This window comes from Lissotriton helveticus, chromosome 5_1, assembly GCF_964261635.1.
Source record: "Lissotriton helveticus chromosome 5_1, aLisHel1.1, whole genome shotgun sequence".
In the NCBI taxonomy this organism is placed as follows: domain Eukaryota; kingdom Metazoa; phylum Chordata; class Amphibia; order Caudata; family Salamandridae; genus Lissotriton; species Lissotriton helveticus.
Genome location: NC_136065.1, coordinates 1,373,941,121 through 1,373,962,641, shown reverse-complemented (window position 1 = coordinate 1,373,962,641; position 21,521 = coordinate 1,373,941,121). Strand labels below are relative to the sequence as shown.

The following is a 21,521-nucleotide window of genomic DNA, read 5'->3' as shown; positions in this document are numbered from 1 at the left end:
AAGCTTTTCACAAGTCCTCACAACTCTTCGTCGCTTATAGCGCACCCAGGAAGGGTTTCCCTTTATCAAAACGTGGGATTGCCAGATGGATTTCCAGTGCGATTGTCTACTTCACCAAGCAGCTGGAAAACCTCTGAATGCACGGGTTCGTGCTCACTAGAGGGCAGTGTCCACATTCACTGCGTTGTTTGCAGGAGTGCAGATCCAGGAAATATGCAGAGCAGCAACCTGGACATCCACATACCTTCACCAGGCACTACTGCTTAGAAGCAACAGCTGAGACCGATGTGGCAGTGGGAGAAGCAGTTCTGAGAATCATCCATTGATGGCGAGCCGCTTTACATACCTCCTGCCTTTATTTTTGCTCACAAATGCAAATTTGTATTACTTACTGTGTATAAGATTAATCATACTGTTTTGCATGATGTAAGAATACAGAAGACAAATGTGATTGGTCTTATTACTGCTCGCTATTCTGATTCAGGCATGTGAATCTATGAAAGCTCCAATACTGGAGTAAGAAAACAAGTTACTTACCTGTAACTTTAGTTCTCCAGTATTGGAAGCTTTCATAGATTCACATGGAACCCACCCTCCTCCCCTGAGAGGCTCACCTTGGATTTGGCACAGAACGTGTTTTATGCACAAGTGCGCGAAAATCTGAGGGGCAAAAGGTTCTCTCATGAGGGTTCTAGAGGGTGAGGAGCTCGGATTGGTTCAGAAAAAAGTTTGGTCCTTTTTACATAAAAAATGTAATGGGTTGCAAAAGGAAAATGGGCCTAGGCCTTTTTTGAGTTTGCTTTACTACTAAGCATAGCTTGGTTATACCAGAGACTCCCGTCTCGACGACGGGGAATGATTCAGGCATGTGAATCTATGAAAGCTTCCAATACTGGAGAACTACAGTTACAGGTAAGTAACTGGTTTACTTAGAGTGAAAGATTTTAAAATCAGTCCTCGCTACGATAGTGATCATAATGCCCTCACTCTAGTATTAACACCACCTCATGCTAAGAAGTCATCTAATAATTTATCAGCTCTAGATACTTGCCTGATCTAGTCCAATGGTGGGAGGAGAGTCCGCTGGGGGGAATTCTCAGTCAGAAGGAAAACTGGCCATGCTCTACCAACAAATTCTTTCTGATTGTAAGTCAAGCCACAGGGACAAAGGGCACTCCTAATTACAGCACATTAATTTCTCAAAATCACCTAGATGTTTAATTCCAACGCAGTTTTCTTTTACCAAACCAATAAGCAAAGGGCGACTTATAAATCCCAACAGCCATGGTTTAACTCAAATTGCCATGTGGCTAAATCTGGCCTGGTCTCTGCCATCAAAAACAGCGTCAGGCCAGAGATTAAAGAGGCTAGGGTAAAATAGAAGAACACTATTGCCATGGCCCAAAAAAGCTGGGAATCACAAAGGGGACGAGCTCGGAAGCTGTTAAAAAAAAAATCACGACCAGAGGATCTTTTGGAATATCATCAATTCAGGGTCACATGATGGTAAACCAGCATTAGAGCCGAATATTAGTGAAGACGCTTGGAAGGACCACTTTAGATCACTTTACACAAGGACCGATGACATGGAAGTGCTGGTGAACAATCTCTACTATTGCTGTGCCCAATATCTGCAGATACCCCCCCAAATTTGTACAGAGAGGTCACAGACGCCCTGGTCAAGATTAAGCCAGCCAAAGCCGCAGGGCTGGACAAGATCGCCTGAGTGCCCTGCGTGTAACAGACTATTTTGAACTCCATGTGGTAATTTTCAGCCAGGGGTACAGGAAGGCATGGTCACGATGGCCACTTACTCTGTAGGAATTTGGGGCCCAGACACTGTCGCAACGTGTACAGGATACTAAAATGACACAAATGCGCATTGTTTTCAATTTCAAGCTTTTTATTCGCCATGTGGTGCATACGCAGCGCTATATTAAAAAAAAAAAAAAGTCAGCAATAGGGAATGACAATTGCTTATGATATACATCTCAATTGAGGATTTTTGTACACACTGTACTTGTGGTCAGTGTAGAGATTGAATTATTCTTATTGACCATTACTCGACACAATGCATATAGATTACCTCAATGTTTTGGTTTTATTTGAACCACCATGTTGATAACTGGGGGATACCATGCGGGCCGAGTAAATGCATTTCTATCCTGGTTTCGGTCATTATCCCAATATGCATTGCAATTTTAAATTGTATTCTATAATGGAACAAAAAAATTAAAATGGTTTGGGAATAACCCTATAATGTTATTGCACGTGCACGTTATGCTCGGTCTTTCATGATGGCCGATGTCTTGACTTGCTGCTCCAGGGCGTGGAATGTAGCTTTTATTATGGCTTTTTTTATTCACATTTTGAATCGCTATTTTAAACTGTGCTTTTATGGCCAAATGTGCCGAAATAGTTCATGAATTGCCATCCCAGAACGGTCTCATAACAAATACATCTTAGAATCCACTTTTCGAATTGAACAGTCAAACCAGCGCACTAGACTTTAAACTGTCCCTTGTTTTCACTGAATGGTAGTTTTAAAGGAATCTTGCATCATCGTGTGGCTGCAAGTTATCTAGATATCAAGAAGCAAGCTAGATTATCAGAAAACATACCAGATTTCACAGAACAGGATTCAAATTTCTCATTTTGTCAGTAACTAGAGTCTGACAATCCAAGTCAGGAAGGCTTTCCCTTTATTGGATGCTTTTATGAAAAGGATTCTGGAATTCATTTTTTACTGTAGTTTAAGATCAACCAGTTACTTTAGTCTCCCCAGTAAAATGCAATAAGTAAGGACTGTTCCACAGCCCTTAATCCGGGCATCATGACATGAACTACCAATGAGACTACATATTTAGAACACCATCTGGAGTCGTTGATGGGAGACCTTCAGCCTACTATGGTAAAGCAGCTGTATCAAGGATTCAGTCATTCGCATTAAACTCAGTTTCACCAACCCCAGATTCAGAAACAGACAGTTTTGGCGGCAGAGAACTCGACTGATATTTTACAGTGTTACGTTACTCAAACACTGAGGTCAAAGTAAAGTATTAAATGACTGCACTACTGCTTTTCAAGAGGGCAAGGAGTCTGGTACACCTACATCAAGCCCAAATAGTAGCTATCAAGGGACAGTCGGGCTAAGTAGGGTAAGCAACGGCAGGGCTCCAAGTCCACTGTAAATTCGTGATAAGCCCCCAGTATCTTTTGTAGCTAGATAGCTTGTTCGGTCTGGTTGGTGAAGCCTAAAAATGAATTCTTACAACAATACAAATGAAGAATGATCTTATTCAGAGGAGGAGATAAAAGCTTAATTCCGAGATGGTTACCATATTTGTGGCTAAGGACAACCTGCCAATGGAAATGCCATAGCAACTTGGCGTTCATAGAATTACTATTGTAATCAGACACTAAATACTAATAATTAATGAAGTGCTCAAGACAAATGCAAAACTGGAAAACAAGGCACTTTTTTCTGTTTATTTACATAATGGTACAAAAATATACTCCAATTTCTCCACCCCACCCCTCAGCAGTAAAGCCTGCTATACGCACAGAACAGCACTGCAATACAAAAATAAACCAATCGCCTGCTGTGTCAGATAGCACTGCTTCTCAATAGGTGCATGTTGTGAGACAAGCCACAACTAAGGCAGCTGCTGGAGGACGCAGTGCCCTAGCCTGGCTCTGTGCTAAATGTGAGCTTCGGTGCCAGCTAGAAAACATGTTGAAAAGTGGTACTAAGAGGCCCAACAGGCGGCCGTGCTCTAGAAAGCTTCCAAACGGTGTAATCAACATGTGTGTGATACTGCATTGCCTCAGGTTAGATCTGCACGCAAAATAGCAGATGTAAACAGGCCAACCAGCAAACTAGGAATCCTTCTAGACAAACATGATCAGCATGAAACCCCAAGCACTGCTGCAGTCAGGACTGCCCACAGCAGGTGAAGACAGCTCAGTGCCAAGATCTTCAGTCAGAGTCGTCGCTGCAACCCAACATGATCTCAATTTCATGGGTGTAATCCAGACCACTGCTCCTCTCCAGGATTGCAAGTGCAACTGCGCACTGCAGAAGGTAGAAGTCCTCGAAGTCATCTTCATCATCCAGCAGCTCCACAAAGTGACTGTACGGCTGTGAACAGAAGAGGAGCCAGTTTATTCCCATGACTTCAAGAGACAGTAGACTTGGAAAGGTGGCCAGCTTCAATGGAACACTTCCCTGCTCAATCACGGGCACCTCCCATCCAAAGGCGGCACCCCACACAAACCACACCACCTCCTCCTCAACCCCCACCAAGCCCAAAATCAAAAACCTGCCATCCACCACTTATATTCCGACGTGTCTGGTGCAACAATAAGAAGAAAAGTCAAATACCATGTCAGCGAGAGCAGATTGGGAGTGGCTAATTTGTCAAAACAATTAAATAAAGCAGTTAAGCAATTAATCTTTTATTGGTATACAGAGTGTGCTCGTGAGGACAATCTGAGACAGTTCACATCCCTTCCATTAAATAACGATCAACTCGCAATGAGGAGGATTACCTCTATGATAACAAGCAGAGAGAGTCAATATAACAACTTCCTTATGCCAAGAAAAAAAATAACCAAATCCTGCTCAATACAGCACAAATAATGAAATCTAGATGTTGGTTTACTTTACCTGCCCTCTCGTCCCTCCACCACACACCCTCCAAAAAGTAGCACAAGACCTTACCATGTCAAAACTACATTTTGCACCCCCCTAACAAGTCTTCCAGTAAACTAGGCGCACTGAAACCAGCAATAACTTATGTACTCTCCTACAATGTAAACTGCCAAGCCAGCTGAACGCAAGCAAGCCAGGACTGGTTTTGCCCTAGTTATGGGTTCACCAGGGTTAGCTTGGTTCCAGTGACAGTGAACACGGGACCAACTTAAAGCATTCTGTCCATCACTGTTTTGTATACTTAGTGTCACCCTAAGTGGGACGGATATGCCCAGGCATGGGACCCTTGCACAGGGTCACAGGAACAAGGCTGTACCCGGCTGATGAGACCATAACTAGGGAGAAACTGGTCCCGGGTTACTAGTGTTCCGGTTCAGGCTGGACTGTTACCACTGCAACAGGGTCAAGACTGATTTGCATGTAGCTGGGTCCGAACGGAGGTGGCATGGTGTGCAAAATAAAAATGGATTGGTATGCAACCCCAAATTACTACTAGTGGCGGAGATTAATTTAAGCATACAAAACAGTGATTGACAGAACCCTCGTGTCATAACACTCATCCTTGCGCGGATGTACTAAACCTATTTTTGCGACTAGTAGACCATTGCCCAGACTATTCAACACCTAATTCGCTTTAACGTGAAGAGGGGATCACTAGTGAAAAGCCAAACGAGTGGTACGGGTCTAAAGTGAACACCAAAATGGCCAACAGCTTTGACTTAGGTACACTCCCAACTTCCCAAATTGTTCGCCCTTACCAGATTGGCACTGGACCGCCTGTGCTCACGCCGTCTCTTTGGCTGATGTCCAGCAGGAAGCTCATGCAGGTAGATGCAATCGGACTTGAAGGGACAGTGTCCATGTCCACGCAAAAAGAAGCGGCATCTTATTTTGCTAAGTGGGGAGAAAAAGTTTAAAGGTCAGCCATGAATGCATTACCACTACACAGAAGTTACCCCAGCACTCCCTCACCACACTGAATGGATGAACGACATCCAAGTTAGTTTATTAGTGCCTCACTTGGCAGTTTTTAATTGGTCACTTCCCATGCAAAGCACCCACAACCACTAGCAATCCTTTGTAGAAGTCAGGAAAGCTACAACTAAAGATAATGGTGGAACAGAAATGCAACTCCACATTCAAACCACTGGAACTTGAGTCCAGGGACCATAAAGAACCTCTGGAAGCTCAGTGCAGAATAAAATGCCCTAATCTACATGACTACCTTCATTCTAGGCCTGTTTCACAAGAGAAGTAAAAAGCCCCTATTACACACCATGTGCTAATATCTGCCAAAGATTTAAAATTTGGCGACTCAAAAAAAGCTGCACGGAACCTACCGGGGGTGACCATTAAAGGGTGTGGGTGCAACCTGCTGTCCAAAAAGGGTGGTGGTTAAGAAGGGTTGACTGTAGACAGCATGAACAATTAAGGAATGACTACATGATCACAAAGAGGTAAAGGTAAATCACAGAAATGTAGCAATTGGTCATTACCAAGGGCTGGCATCTGGTCTTTAAGGACAGGGGAACATCCAACAAGACTAACTGCAGAATACTTTGAGTGTTCATGAAGACACTAGTTTAGCCAATAGTGTATGCTCCTGAGGAGCGCAATAGTAGCTAGAAAGGGAGAAGTGTGAATATTAAGTAGTGTGCTCCATAGTTCTAATTGTTATATTCATACGCAGGCTGCATCTGGACCAGTAAAAAGCTAGAAGCATGCTAAGAAGCCTGAAATACCAATCTGGCAGATCTTACACGATGAGAAGCTCAGACTGATGAAGTTCGGCAACAGATAAAACCCAAATTTGCAAACAAGCCACCTTTAAGCCAAATTTGGACTAAATTGGCAGAGCTTGGAATAAAACTACCTATGGTATTATACAGATGGGCTATAACTTCTTAGACTCCACCTAGCTCAGGTCAAAAATGACAACTGTATGGAGAAGAGACATGCTATGGGAAGCAGAGACCTGGAAAGGAACTAGCTGCTGGCATGCGTAGTAGAGTCTATGCTAAGAGGAGTTGTGTGCAACCAGCAGAATCTTGGACCCGGCCCCAAGTCAGTCTTGGCTCAGTTTTATTAAAGTCAAACTGCCAGGCCCTACGCCAACCCCCCCCCCCCCCAAAAAAGCGCACACGACCCATGACTGGATTAGCCGTGGTTGTGCAACAAGCATGCCCAGGTGTGGGTCCTATACTCATTGTGCCACTCTAACCAAGTTACACCCGACTCAAGAGCCCCAAACCAAGGTGAAACCAGTCTTTGGTTGCTTGTGAAAATTCTTAAAGCTGGAAAATTGCTCCTACTGGTAGGTAACCATTTAGCCTGGCAGCATGATTCTTCCCTGGATTTACATGTTCATTGGTTATACAGCAATATCTGGTCCGGTGAAGTTGCTGGATTCCCTGCAGTGAGAGTTTACAAATAAATGCTTTACTACTCATTGCCCCACGTGTCTCCTTGTTGGCTTGAATATCCACAGAGTTGTACTGTTTGTTTATTGAAGACCATATGGCTGCTGTGCATGTATCATACAGTTCCAAACATCTTAGGAAGACTAGTGTTGCTCCCTTTTGCATTGTGGAGTGTACTAGTGGTCTTTCCTTGAATGTTAATCCAATACTTGCCCAAGACTGCAGGAGTATCTGGACTATCCTTCTTACAGTAATCCCTTTGGTCACAGGAGTGCCTATAGGGTAGTGCCTTCTTTAGCCAGTAGTGCTGCTACCATGGCTAAATATCTTGAAATTATTCCAAGTGCTGATTTTGTTGCAAATGGTAATACCTTGAATTGATAGTGCCTTATCCACTGCAAATCAGAAGAACTCGGAGTCGTCAGAGATCCAGTTGGCAAGTGACCCCCCCCATAGGTAGGGTGATCTCTTGTAGGGTAGTCATCTTAAATAGGTGTTTTGATTGATCTAGAGAGTCCTTAAATCTAGCTTAGGTCTTAATGTGTTGTCTGGCTTTGGCACCAAGGAGAGTGGAGTGAACCCTCTGGTTTCCTTCTCTTGGTAGCAAATGTTCTATAGCTCCTCCTCATCTTGTATGTGTGGTCGTTCCGCTCTCCAATCCTACCCTCTTTGGTGATACTGTGGGAGGAGTCTTCTACAATTATATGCAATAACCACGTCTTGCAATATTTAGTATCCATTTCTGAGGTGATTTTTTTCAGTTAGTCTTGGAACTCTAATCCTTCTTCCCTCTGGTGACTTGTGTAAGAGGGGGCTCCCTGTGGAGTCACCGTTGTGTGGCTCCACCCCATCCACAAGTGCTTTTGTGCCTAGTCTACGTAAAAGGCTGTTTTGTAGATGACCTGTATTTCCATGGTTCTATAATGTTGTGCTACTTTTTTGGCTGAGGGCTGTATACGTAGTGCTCGGTGGAATGTTAGTCAGTGCACCTTCCCTTCTGCCATGTCCCCTCTGAATGGGTCTTTGTAATGCAGGGCTCCAATGGCCTTGGATGTGGTGTCCTTTTTCCCTGTGATGTATCACTCATCACCTTTTTCTAAATAGGTTGCCTCCTGCGGAACAAATGTTGAGGTTTGTACCTCACGTTTTAAGCCAGGGATTCTCTGCCAAGCAGGTCTGTGCAGGGTAGTAGTGCATATCCGCCTACTAGCCATCTGCTGCATCTAATGTAGACTGGAGGCAGGAGTTCACAATTGTTTTTTCCTTTCTCCTGCAGTACATGTGAACTCTTCTGGCAGGTGTTGCAAGAGTCTCTCCATTTCGTCCCCCTGGTGAGCAAACAGATTAAGTAGGAAACAGATTAAGTAGGTCATTTGAGTTGGCTATACGCCATTGAGTTGCTGACCTTTCATCTTCTGTCCATGTCCACCCTCTTGCTTTTCTTGTCCGGGGGGTGGGGGGGGGGGGGGAGAGAGAGAGGGACCTCTGGGTGTGGGGGTGTTTGCCCTCTTACAGGCAGTTGACACAAGGGTCAGTCACATTGCCCTGATGCAAGGGCAGCAGAAATCTTTGGTGGAAAATAAGCAATTTCAAATCTTGAGATTATGGCCTCCGCTGCAGGGGTCCCCTCGAAAGGACACTAGGTAGCATTGGGGAAAAGGGTTATTCTACTGGTCTGGTCAGCAAAGTATCCAGGAGGAAGCATGCTTCTGCCTGCTCTTCCAATTGTACCTCATATGCATTTTCTGCCCTTTATAACTATTGTATACAGTGATATCTGGGGTGGGGGCGAGGGCCTCAATACAATTCTGCTAGTTTGGCTTTTTTTCTTCAAAATCAAGCAGGTGAAGTGCATCAAGTGACTTATGCCAACAGAATCACATACAGGCCAAACCCCTACGTCCAACCACCCTGGGGTTCAGGGCTGCTGACTATGTACAAATACAATACCATCATCTCACCTGTACAGACAATCATGCGCTAATTCATACAACATACACACCCAAAGTGTTTAAAATACCCCAACATGCTAATCAGCATGTAGTTGGTAAAAGTAACAGAACATTTGTCTGGAGCACATTATGCGTTGCTGCACAGCTGCCACACCTGGTTCGATTTGTGAATGTCTGCACCAGCTTTTCCTTCTCAGTGGCATCGCTAATCCAGTATTTGTGGGGAATGAAATAACTGGATTTGATCCTGCACTGAGGACAGCCCCTAAAAACAAAAATAATAATGAAGGAGAAAACACAGGTATTAGTATAAAATCCTCAACACACCCTACCTCTGACCTGACCTGTGCTCTTAATACATTTCGGCAGTTTAGCATACTGCTAACGATTTATTTGTAACTGCCCTCCTCCAGACAGCTGCTTCCGTTTCACCAACGGAAATTTAAACAACCTAATTTATATTTGAAGTGGACCAATTAAAGCACCTCTAAAGTAAAAAAAAAAAAAACCAAGATAGTGCATTTTAGAAATCTAGTGCGGTGCGCCGCCTTCCATCCCCCACCCAAGGGGGTGGTGTCTCATTTCTTCACACAAGTCAGACCGTTACGTTCTGGACTGCACTGTAACACAGCTTTGCACCCACTGCTCCCATAACACAATACTTACTTGATGACTTCACTCTGGAAGTCACGGCACTTGCGCCACTTGCGTATGCAGCCCACGCAGTACGAGTGGTTACACTGGGGCAGGATGCCAAAGAGACGCTCGTGAGGTAGGGTTTTTTCATAGACCTTGTCCATGCAGATACCACAGACCACTTCTTTACTCTGCTCGAAGGCAGAATCTGCATCTCCGTCACTCACCGCCTAAAAAGAGCACAGGTTAGATTAGTCGGGCAGATAACTAACCAGACTTTGCACACCAACCTCCCCCTACACCCTTACCCTGTCACCAACAAGCGTAGAGCAATTTCCGTCATCCCCACAGCCATAGACATTTGTTGGTCAACTACAACCCAGTATTTGATAGGATCTGGATAGACAAGCCATCCACATGGCAAAAGGCAGTGGCACCACCATAAGGCACGGTCAATAGATACCAAAACAGGCCTACAAATAGAAATGGAGTGTCACTACTAGAGTCCGCACGGTGAACATTGTATGTTACCCGCTCAAATAGGCACCTGTTCATATCAGAAAATACCTGCTGCGGGTCAAAATCCCACTTATCCACCCAGTGCGACAGGACCATCTTAACTCCAAGGTAGGCGCCCAGGGTCTGGTCTTTAACTCAAGTGACTATAAAGATTATGTATGCTTCCATTATCTAGACTATCCTCGCAGTGCACTCTGAAGCAGCACTGTGGCGATTTAGTGAACTGCTTTATTCAGTCCCAAATCACCCCAGTGCAAATTAAGGCAGTGCCTTTTGGTTACAACTGCCCAGGAGTCAGAAAGCAAAGTCCTTACTCCCACTCCTCTCCAATTATCTGCACAAACACGCCACTCACAGTCCAGCAATATTTTTGTTTTTTTAAAACACAGTATCCGACCCTGTTGACCAGCTAACCGGACCACTAATCAAGAAGGCGTTAATCCCCTTCAGACTCAGTCACTCGATAAAGCCTTTTAAGAGATTACCTGGAGTGCTTGAGATTTCTCAGCTTGCAGAGACTTCAGCCACGGTGGCTGGAACATTTAAGTCAGCCAAAACACCTACCCTCCACCAGCAGTTCCCACCCACCTACCTTAGGCCCCTGCGCGGTCTCCGGACAGCCTGCGGCCGGCTTGCTTGAGCAGCCCTCCTGGTGCTGGTCCTCAGTCTCTGGGTTTAACTGCTTCTCATGCACAGAAGGTTCCGAGGCAGACCTATGAAGGCTGTGCTCTAGTGCCCTGGGCCCTGAAGGTAGAAAGCACAGGTTCTACAAACTCACTGGAAAAGACTATCCAGACTTATGGTGCAATTCTGGAACGGTTACCAAGATCTAATGGTTTTCTTAATGCAGTGTATTTTAACATGGGTAGGTAACGAAGTTTATCTACCACTGGCTTTCAATTAAAGCATCACAGGTTCGACATCTGGGGAACTCAACCCCTACCTTTGGTACAGAAAGTATTAAATTGGCTGAAGCAACACAGGCTGGGTTTGAAAGTCCCAAGTAGCCAAGAGAAGGGCACCCAGCGATCAATGATATGCACATAGTTCATACGAGAAACAAACAGCCTTTAGTTATTTGCACGAGTGGTGCTGCAACTTCAAGAATAGGAAGCTCTTATAGCCGCCCTCACAGGAGCACGGTACTGCTTTGTTAGACTATCTGGAAGCTGCCTCGCCTACCATAGACTCATGAGCCAGTGTTATTCCCCAGAAGTAAGTTAGCATCTTGGGCACTAGTCGCTATCCTCGGTATGGTGCACAGAATCTGAGCAAGACAGCTTGTGGTGCACAATTCTGTACCTAATGCTCAGGGTAGAGGGCTCAGGAGAACTCTGAACGATGTCAAGTTTAAAAGGACCGGCAGACAACTATCCACTAGCATAGTAGTAGCACAGGAGTAGGATTTTACAAATCTAATGGATGGGCATTACCTCAGGACACCAAGGGACCCCTCCTATTTAGCAGGAGACCGACCTCAGGTGGAAGGCTGTGCTAGGTACACATGGACAGCACTGCGTCAGACTTTAGAGGCTGAGCTGCGCACAAGGCCCATGGCTACCCTTCGGGGGCATGGCTTGGTCAGTAGGATCCATGGCTACCCTTCGGGGGCATGGCTTGGTCAGTAGGATCCATGGCTACCCTTCGGGGGCATGGCTTGGTCAGTAGGATCCATGGCTACCCTTCGGGGGCATGGCTTGGTCACTTTGATAGGTGGGGAGGGGGCTTCAGATTTTCCAACAATCATACTGGGACATGATAAAGCACTTATTAGATGCAGGACATTGGAAGGTCGGAAGGGACATTAGAAAGAAGGCGGAAGGGCGTATTGTTAGGAGAACTTAACACAAAACTCACTCTGCCCAATTGATTAAATCAGTCATTTACTGTATGACTTTTTCCATTGACCATGTATTTGCTGTCGATAGAGTTCTGCTATAAGCCAAAAACCGCTATTATACATTACGGAAAAAAATACAAAAAATACAAACAAAAACAGTCCTTGCACACTAGCTCCACACCCCAATACGCCTCTTGTGACGTACCTTCCATCAGTGTGTGCCTTGGGATGAACTCTGCAGCCAGGGCCCAGTTTGTTGAGGGGCGCCTAGCAGAAGTGCCTTCGCCAACGCCTTCTTCATCCTCCTCAAACTCAGTGTTCAGCTGTTGAAAGCTCCTCTGCAGCTCCGACACGCTAGGGAGGGTAGGTGCCGACCCTCGTCGTGCCCTGCCAATGACTGGTGTTGGTAGTAGATGGGGTGAGGGCCGTAGCGGTGGAGTGGGCAATAGTGGCGATGTAGACAGTAGGGGCAGCCCCTGGGAGAGGGCAGGGTCCGAGCCATGGAACGAGGATGACACAAAGGTAGACTGCGGCAGATAGACAGCAGGTTCAGAGCTCCGCCGGCATCCAAACGCCCCTCCAGACAGTGGTGGCACATGCTGGTAACTGAGGAGACATGTTTAAGCCACATTAAGTCTACACCAGTGACCAAACCCATGATTTACAAAAGCACTCTTGGGCTCCTCAAATGGGGAGGAAAATTCATGATCCTCAGAGACAAGAATACCAACATTGACTAAACTAGCTAGGCCATGAGGATTAGACCTGGGTGGTGAACTTAGCTCCGGTCTTATTTTTCCACACTCCTTGCAGAGTTCCAAAAAAAGCTGCGCTTTTACTCGCTCGCCAAAGTTAAGCTGGCGAGAAAGGAAAATCCAAAACTAGACCTCCCAGTGAGGTCTCAACGTGGGTAGTCTAAACCGCTCACGTTGATAAACCTTCCATTTGCGTTGAGAAAGCTGGCGCTCGAGTAGAACATCTACTCTAGCGCAGAAAGAAGCAGTGTCCTCTTGTGCTGTGTGTGGTGCAATTTTCCCTGATTTTCCAGCACGGGACAAATAGTCGCGAAAAATCTGCGCAACCTAATACACTCCGCCACCCAGGCCTACTGATTATGCAAATCATAAAAATTAGGCCAGAAGTAAACTCAAAGAGTTACATAAAATATTGAAGGGTTAGTTGGAGCACTGCATTAGCGTCTCTGCAGTCAATGTATACTTTATTCAACTTTTAAAATCATACAAGTCAAACAATGTGAAACATTACATAAGGACATCAACACAAATTAGTTACCTTGCTTTAAAACAGATAACTGGATTAAAAAATACTGTAGGGGTAGTTAAAAACTATAAACACTAACGCCAATCTCACCCTCTTAAAATTCATGGGCATCAAAAGTGGCCGTATGAATTTATAGAGCAAATTGTTATATCCCGGGCAAACAACATTACTGTCACACATGGACAACATGGAATCCTTATAACTATGAATAGACAGCAAAAGCGGCAGAAATAATTTAAGCCTAATCAGAGTCAATAATCTTGGATGGTAGATTGACATGTCCAATGTAAGATAAGGCTCCAAGCCACTCAAGTTTACTAGTATCATATGGCATACTCAATGCTATTGCATCTTGTTCTGCTGCCACCTTACCTATAAACACTTGTTTAGACCATGTGGTCAATTTTAACAGTACAACTTCGGTTCCGTAGCCGCCGTTATGTTGTCAAATTGGGGAAAAAACATAGGACATCCAAGGGATTGGTCACGAGTTGTCCAGATTCATGCAATCTAGCAAGATTAGCCTGTAAAGTCCTAGCTCTCCCTTCATCCAAACAGAGCCTGAGCTACAGAGGGCAAAAACTAATATAATCTGTAACATGACCCATGCCCAACTCTCGTGAACAACCTCAGAAGATGTACTTTGTGGAACCCTAAGAGTGCCCGAGGAATTTGTTTTCAGCTATTTGAATGCCAGTTAAGGCAAGAGTCCAACTGAACACCCAAATATCGAAATGTATCAACCTGGCTAATATGGTGCCCCTCTACTACAAATAATGATTTTAGGCTTAGGCGGACCGAACTTAATCACATGTGATTTGGAGAAATTGGACAAGCCAAGGCTATTCATAAAAATCAATAAAAAGATCTTAGGCCTCTAATCTCCTGGAGGCCCATGCAATTAAAACTCTGCATAAAGCAGAGTGGAGGATTGGTAGACACCCAACTCTAAGGACAGAGAGAATTATGTTAAAATGGATTCCAGTTGATGGATATAAAAAAAAAAATATAAAAAAAAATAAAGGGGGCGCGTAAGCAACTATGGCGAACGTCAAACTTCAATTTAAAGTGTGATGTGTATTCCCCATTTGCTCCATATCTAAAACATGCTGAAAAATCTTAGTGCAAATTGCGCAAAAAGTTAACTAGTGCTGGTTCTACACTCATCTCAGACATCATGGACCAAAGCTTAGAGCAATTAACTAACAGCAGCTGAACTGAGATCCACGAAGGCCAGGTGGCTTACACCCCCCTTTGCCAGTGTACTAACATATCTGAAGATAAAGATGAAAGCTTTGTTCAATAGTGCCCCGCCCTAAACCCATATTGCAAACCAGACAAACAGCTGTGCTTCTCTGCCCAAGGTGAAAGCCGATCCAACAGGACCAGACCTAGAATTTTAACCATGAATCAATGAGAGATGGGTCTGTAACAAGCTGGACCTGATCCATTTCCTTTTTTGAAAATTGGGACAATGACCGACTTACACAATGTCAGTGGCTGGGAGCCTCTAACAGCTACAGAGTTATTAAAGGGGGCACACAGGTAGACAAGGCATTTATATACAATAAAGATAAATCACCAGGCACTCAATCTGGACCTGGAGCCTTGCTGGAGGAAAGACAAGTGATAATTGGAATACAATTATATGATACTCCTTACTACCAACTGATGACCTTAAAATGCTCAACCCAAGTTTGTGGTGTGATGGTTCATGCAGGATTATTAAGTTGATCACTACTAAACAGAGGAAGATTTACCACTTGCCAAAAGCTGGCACTATCTCGCTGAGCATTAGTTGTGAGTAGATTATCCCAGGCCTCCTCCTTCAGCTGGGTCTTGCGATACTTAGAAATCTAGCAGTAGGCTGCCTGTTGGAAATGGCCCTTTTTGCAGGGTTATCCCCAAACTTTTTGCTTCTTCCTCCCTTGTTTTCCCTGACCTGTGGTTGTTGGCAATAGGACTCTGGGCACTTTACCACTGCTGATTAGTGCTAAAGTGCATATGCTCTGTGTAAATTGTTATTGGTTATCCATGATTGGCATATTTGTCTCACCAAGAAGTACCTAGTGAAGTGCACTGAGTGTGCCAGGGCTGGTGATCCAAATGCTACTAGTGGGCCTGCAGCACTGATTGTGCCACCCACATGAGTAGCCCTAATACGGCGTCTAAGGCCTGCCACCGCAGTGCCTGTGTGCAGTCTGAACTGCCATGTCAACCTGGCCAGTGTCCCCACTGACCAGGCCTAACCCTTCCCTTTCTGTACACATTGGACACCCCTATGGAAGGCCCAAGGTACCGCCCTGGGCAGGGTGCAGTGTATGTGAAAGGTAGAGCATGTACCAGTGTGGGCGACATACTCTGTAGTGAATTACAGCCATTTTCGTTTTTCACTATTCAAAGGCTATCTTGCCCATACGCTATAATGGGGAATGCAGAGTATGAAAGTATGTACGTATGAAATTTATAAAGCGCAGGAATCACCCCTGAAGGGGTATCTCCGCACTATCATTGCAGGAAAGCCAGATGACTTGTGCAGAAGACAGTTACACCCTAGATAGTGTCGTCTTCAGAAGTATCCTAAAGCGTGCAAAATTGGAACATTTACGGAGGTCCACAGGTAGAGTGTTCCAAAATGGAGGCCAGATTGACCACCGTTTTGCCGCCAGTCCTAAGCTTCTTGAAACGGGGAACCACTAACAAGCTTTTCCCTTCTGACCTAAGAAGGCGATTGGGACAATAAACTTCGAATTTATCTGCCTAATAGCTGGGGCTTGAGCCATACACCGCTTTGCGAGTGAGGCATCCAAGCTTAAAATTAATTGTTTGGCGGATGGGGAGCCAGTGAAGCTGTTTTAATAAAGGGCCAGGCACACAGCCACATTTTGGACAATCTGCTGAGCAGTGACTCATTAGCAGATGCCAACAAGGCATTGCAGTAGTCCAAGCGGCCAATAATCATTGCCTGAATCAAGGTCCTTCGCATCTCGAGTGGTAACCAGCAGAACACTCTTCGCAGAAGGCTTAAAGTATGGTAACAGGTCCCCGAGGTGGTCATAACTTGGTCCCTCAGATAACAAAACATCGGTGAACCCCAAGATTTTGCCACTAAAGTTGGAACGGGGACAACCTAATGACAGGCCACCACCTGGGGGACCAAACAGCCTGATCTGTACCAAACAGCAGGATTTCCGTCTTAGACGCATTTAACTGCAGGCAATGGTTTGTCATCCATTCTGATATCGCTAACATACCTTCCGCAAAACGCTGCTCAATATCCTCAGAATCTTTATCAACGGTCAAGAGCAGCTGGGTGTCGTCAGCGTAAGAGAAAGGGGTGAAACCCGATTTCCTGATGATCTTGGCCAGGGGGGCCATGTAGACATTGAATAAAGTCGGGCTGAGACAAGAGCCCTGGGGCACCCCCTGTGCGAGTTAAAAGGTTTGTGACCAGAAAGGTCCCAAGATGGTCTGAGTGCGCTGGTCAAGGAAATTGAGGAGCCAGTTTAGTGCCTGTTGCTGCAGCCCTGCCTCTCAGTTGATGTATCAGCTTCTGATGTGTCAAAAGCTGCTGTCAAATCCAATAGGACCAGTATCACGGCTTTGTTACCAACCAGCGCCACTTTGACAGATCCGTAACCCCAATAAGGGTGGTCTCTGTAGAATAATTTGGTCTAAACCCAGATTGTGAGGGATCCAAGATGGTATGGCTATTAAGATAGTCCATAAGCAGAGTGTTAACAAACACTGAGCTCAGGGAGTATAGTGGTTACCTGCATATCTTCCCATAGGAGCAAGATAGGACATACACGGCTGGTATCCCTGAATTCAGAATTTAATACATCTTTTAGGAAAGATGTTTTTTAAATCCTGTATTTGAGAACAGCACTTTTAGAAAGTGGCTGTTCTCTTGTCTGACCTTTGTGTGCCTTGGCCGGTATGTAAATTGACTGTCTGGTTTGTGAGTGACATGGCGGAGGGATTCCAGGAGACCATATGAGTCCACTCAGTGGTGAATAGAGATCTGCATCTACATGGGAGGGAGGAGTTGCACCTGGGACCTGAATAGGACTGTGCCTGCCCTCCACAGTGCTGGCTCCACCCCCTGTGGTGCGTCTGATGTCTCTGCCCTGCACTGTAAAAGGAGAGAAGGAATCTTGTCAAAGTGCTCCAGGGCTGTGCTTTCCCCCAACAATGCTGGCTCCACCTCCTGCTGGTGGACCCTGTCCCTCTCTGAAAGGAAAGGAGAAGACAGAAAAACAAAGTGCCCTGGAACAAACCTGAACTGGTTCTCACCAAGCCAAGGCCTCTCTGCCTCTAGAGAACAAAGGAAAGACTGGTATAAAAAGGGCTTCCCAGACTACAGACAATTAGAACCTCCTGGAATCAAGAAGGAATCTCTGCCAAGGAGAAAGCTGGAAGACTGAAGGGAGACTGTCCTGCTGTTTCTTTGCTGGACTGACCTACAGTTGCTTTGCTGCCAAGGAGAGGGGGAAGGACTTTGTTGTTGCTTTGTCCCCTTCCTTGAAGAGATACCCAAGGGCCTGTTGTGAGCTGGCCTCCTGTTAAGTCCCAGGAAAAAAAACTTCACCCCCCGCTTTCCCTGAACTCTGCTGAGAGAGTGCGTGTTGGAACAAATACTTTACACATTGCCTTTGATAAGCCTGACTGCTCGTGCCAAGCTACCAAGGGGGTGAACAGGGGTTATCTAAAGAGTGTATCCTTACACTGACTAGAAACAATGGTCCCTATTTGGACAGTGGTACCTACCTCTGCCAACTAGAGACCCCCAGTTCTAACACTGCCCATGCTCTTTTCAACAAATCCTTGTGCTCGCAAGCACATTGACAAACCACCACCGGACATGAATCTCTTGGTTTACAGAAAGCAGATTTAATAAATCTACAAATATTTGAACACATAACTTTGTCTGAAGTGTCATCAGTAAGGCAAATTGAGAAATCAGTAGGACAAGAAGTGACCAAAGTAGAATTAAAATCCAATGGGACAATGGTGGACATCCTCCGGCCCTCACTGGTGGTTAGTACTGGTTCCTTGCAAAAGTGGGTCACATCAATAGGCTTTTTATCCGATAGAAAGGCAGGCGGCAAAGGATCATGGTCACTCATGTCATCCCACAACCTTAAAATCTGCAAGGGCTAAAAATAAACAAAAATATAACCTATAATGGTGCTAAAGCCCCACCACTTAAACGTAGATATCCTCTTAGGTGACCCCTCATCTTGGATCCATTAAATTAACCAAATTGTACTAGATTAGACTAATGGTATCACCTTGCTGTGTATGCTTAAGGCTGCACCCGAGCAGTGAATGGGTTCACATCCGCCAATATGTCATTGTCTTGACAGGGGAAACCAGGGTGCAGTTTAACCCCTTAACTGCGCCGAACGTTCCGCGCTAGTGCGGAACGTTCTATTGAGCGGGCGGGGCCACGACGGCCAATGGACGTGCGCAGCACTACAAAGTTAGTGCACGCGACAGCCGTTGGCAGTCAGCAGCAGCCATGAGGTTAAATCCTCCATAATATAATCACAGTAAATAAAGACTCAGAATGAAATTTTTTAAAAAACAATCAATAAAAAAAACTTTTAAACTAGAGACGGCATACAGTTAATTCCAGGTTACAGATGTGTTATAAAAGTTTATTACCAGCATTCTACATTTGTTTGGAAAGGTCAGAAGGATACCAAGAATATCAGTTTTTTTCCCCCCAACAAGTTTAACTTTACAATTAAGGCCCAAGTTGACCAGTGTAGCAAGGCCTCCACTAGTGAGCCCACTGGGTGACAAAAAAGGCTTTTGCACTATATCTAGCTAAATCGTCCAAGTATATACACCCCTGGGCATCCAACATCTCCTGTAAACATAACTCAAAACACTGGATAACTCTGCAGTCATGGTTTGCATGCGACATGGTGGCAAACTAAAGGTGTAGCTGCTAAGTGAAATAACACTCAGTAAATACGGAGTAACCAGTCCTGCTGGTAAAGCGCCTCTAAAGCAGGGTGAAGAGCAGAGACGCAACAGATCAGGTAGATTAACTTGACACATACCACCCCCCACCCCCCCCCTCCATAGCACTACACCAAGTGCCACAGTTTGACCGGAGTAGAGATTGGTCCGTTGACTATTTAGTTGTACCGTGCTGTTTAAATGCAAGTTACATTTTACAGAAGCTGGTGGAGTGAGTAGACGTATACAGTCTAGTAAATTGGTTATATTAGAGACTGAATAGATCCAATTAGTGTTTCAATTATCATGAGCATAATGGATATGGTTGTGTTTTGCTGTAGTGCGTGCAAAGACCACCTTATCAGGGTAGTAAGCGCTCCTTAGCAGCTGCTACCAGACAGGGGTAGTGGGGCACGAGCCACAATCTAATCTGCGTCCTCATCTTCTAGTCCTGGACAGCAGCAGGAAGCACCCGGGCACACCAGTTCCCCATAGCCACTAAACACTGCAGTGTAGCTTTGTGATTGGTCTGAGCGCCATGGTTCAGCACTCAGGTGTGACAGGGAGCCTGTGCATTGCAGCCTGGCGGACAGCCATGCACGCTTATGGAGTGCAAAGGCCTGTGTACGCGGGTGTTAGTCGTAAAGCACACTGAGGCATCTTGAATCAAGAGAACATGCAAGAAAGCACGGCACCACTGTTACAACGAGAGTCATGTACAAAGGTATATCGAGGGCCTCGGACAAGGTCAAACACAGAGTGCTTTGCATACAAGATTAGGGCAGCAATGGCTGAGCAAGAAGCAGATTTAGGAGTAGCCTGGAATAGCCCCTCACCCGCTCACCGAAGGTTACATGCTCATGTACTCACTTGCAGCGATCTCCATAGCAGCAAAAGCCGTTCTGGAAGTGCCAGCAGATCTGGGAAGACTTTCTGTCATGCGAAAAACGGCAGTTCTGTCCCCATCTGCAAGTTCCGCGGCTGCTGAAGTTCCTGGAAAGACCAAAAAGTTACATTGAAAGGCTCTTACTAGTGGCCCAGTGGATCGCTACTATTCTAGTGAGTTTAAACCAAGAAGTTGGACAGGGTGCTTTCAAGCGCACACTAGAATGAGAGCGGAGCTAGATACAGATTACACCACAATGGCTGAGCTCCAAGTGGGGTCCCAGCAGCGCAAGGAGGAGCTATACAGGATGTAGCTCCCACTACCACGAATTTACGGTTCCGTAATACTATGGGAGTAGCTGGCTGTGCACATTTCTACAATTTCAGAGACAGAACGAAGGCAATACTTGGGTACTTCGGAAAGCCACCTCCCCCAATAAATGGTTTGAGTAGCGCGAGTTCAACGGAGCCCCTTCCTCACAGGCTGGATCTAGGGTACCTGGGGGGCAACCACCACCTCCGAACTAAAAAGACGTGGTGTCGCGGAAGTGATCTTACTACACCTGCAAAACGTGGTGGGATCAGGATCTCCACAGACATTTAAGTGCAGGAATCCCGGAAATACTGGATGGGGGGGGGGGGGGGATTTTGGAACAAAGTACTTCACACTTGTATACGTAGATACTAGGGAGAAAACACCTCGGGTCTCGGAGAACTGTCCTCGGGGCAAGGAAACCACCCCTAGGCGCAGATTGTAAAGGCAAACCCTGCGCGCTCACTTCCGCCTCGGCGGTTTGTTTGGGACGCCGCACTCTCGCACCACATGGCTGAGTCACAGCACAATGGAAAGAAGCGCCCTTGTAAATACGGGGTCCGCGACGGGGCCTCTCACCTCCACCCCCTCATCCCATGCCCGCCCCCCGCAGCCCGTACCTGCAGGGCACCCTGGACGCGGCCCCGAGCCCGGACACTCCCGCTGCTGCAGCTGCCACGAGCCCCGGCTCCATCTTGAACAATCCCAATGACACACACACAAGACGCTGCGCCCGCCGTTATTTATCGACCCCGGCCCGGCCCCCGGCCCGGCAGCCAGTGAGAGCCAGGGAGCGGCCCCTCTGGCAGCAGGCTGGGGGAGGAGCCGCAGAGCCCGGGAGATTTGATTAGGAAAAGGAAGGAAGATCTGGAACTTGGAATCGGAGGGGGTGGGGTCGGTCGGCCGCGGTGGGGTCAGGCAGCAGCACGGGAGAGAGGCACCAGACCACAGCGTTCTGGGAAATGTGGTCCTGCTGTCTATATAGACC

The 21,521-nt window shown here is 46.0% G+C and overlaps 1 protein-coding gene across 1 annotated transcript; it reads right to left on the bottom strand.

The window, feature by feature from the left end:
* Positions 1–1,885: 1,885 nt before the first annotated feature.
* On the bottom strand, positions 1,886–21,334 carry LOC144755418 (uncharacterized). Its single transcript, XM_078644312.1, has 8 exons — positions 21,154–21,334; positions 20,206–20,328; positions 12,287–12,687; positions 10,834–10,985; positions 9,753–9,952; positions 9,241–9,351; positions 5,473–5,608; positions 1,886–4,141 (listed from the first exon to the last, which is right to left on the bottom strand). The coding sequence occupies exons 1-8, from the start codon at positions 21,225–21,227 to the stop codon at positions 3,980–3,982; spliced, it is 1,359 nt and encodes a 452-aa protein (XP_078500438.1). The 5' UTR covers positions 21,228–21,334; the 3' UTR covers positions 1,886–3,979.
* Between the last annotated feature and the right edge of the window lie 187 nt (positions 21,335–21,521).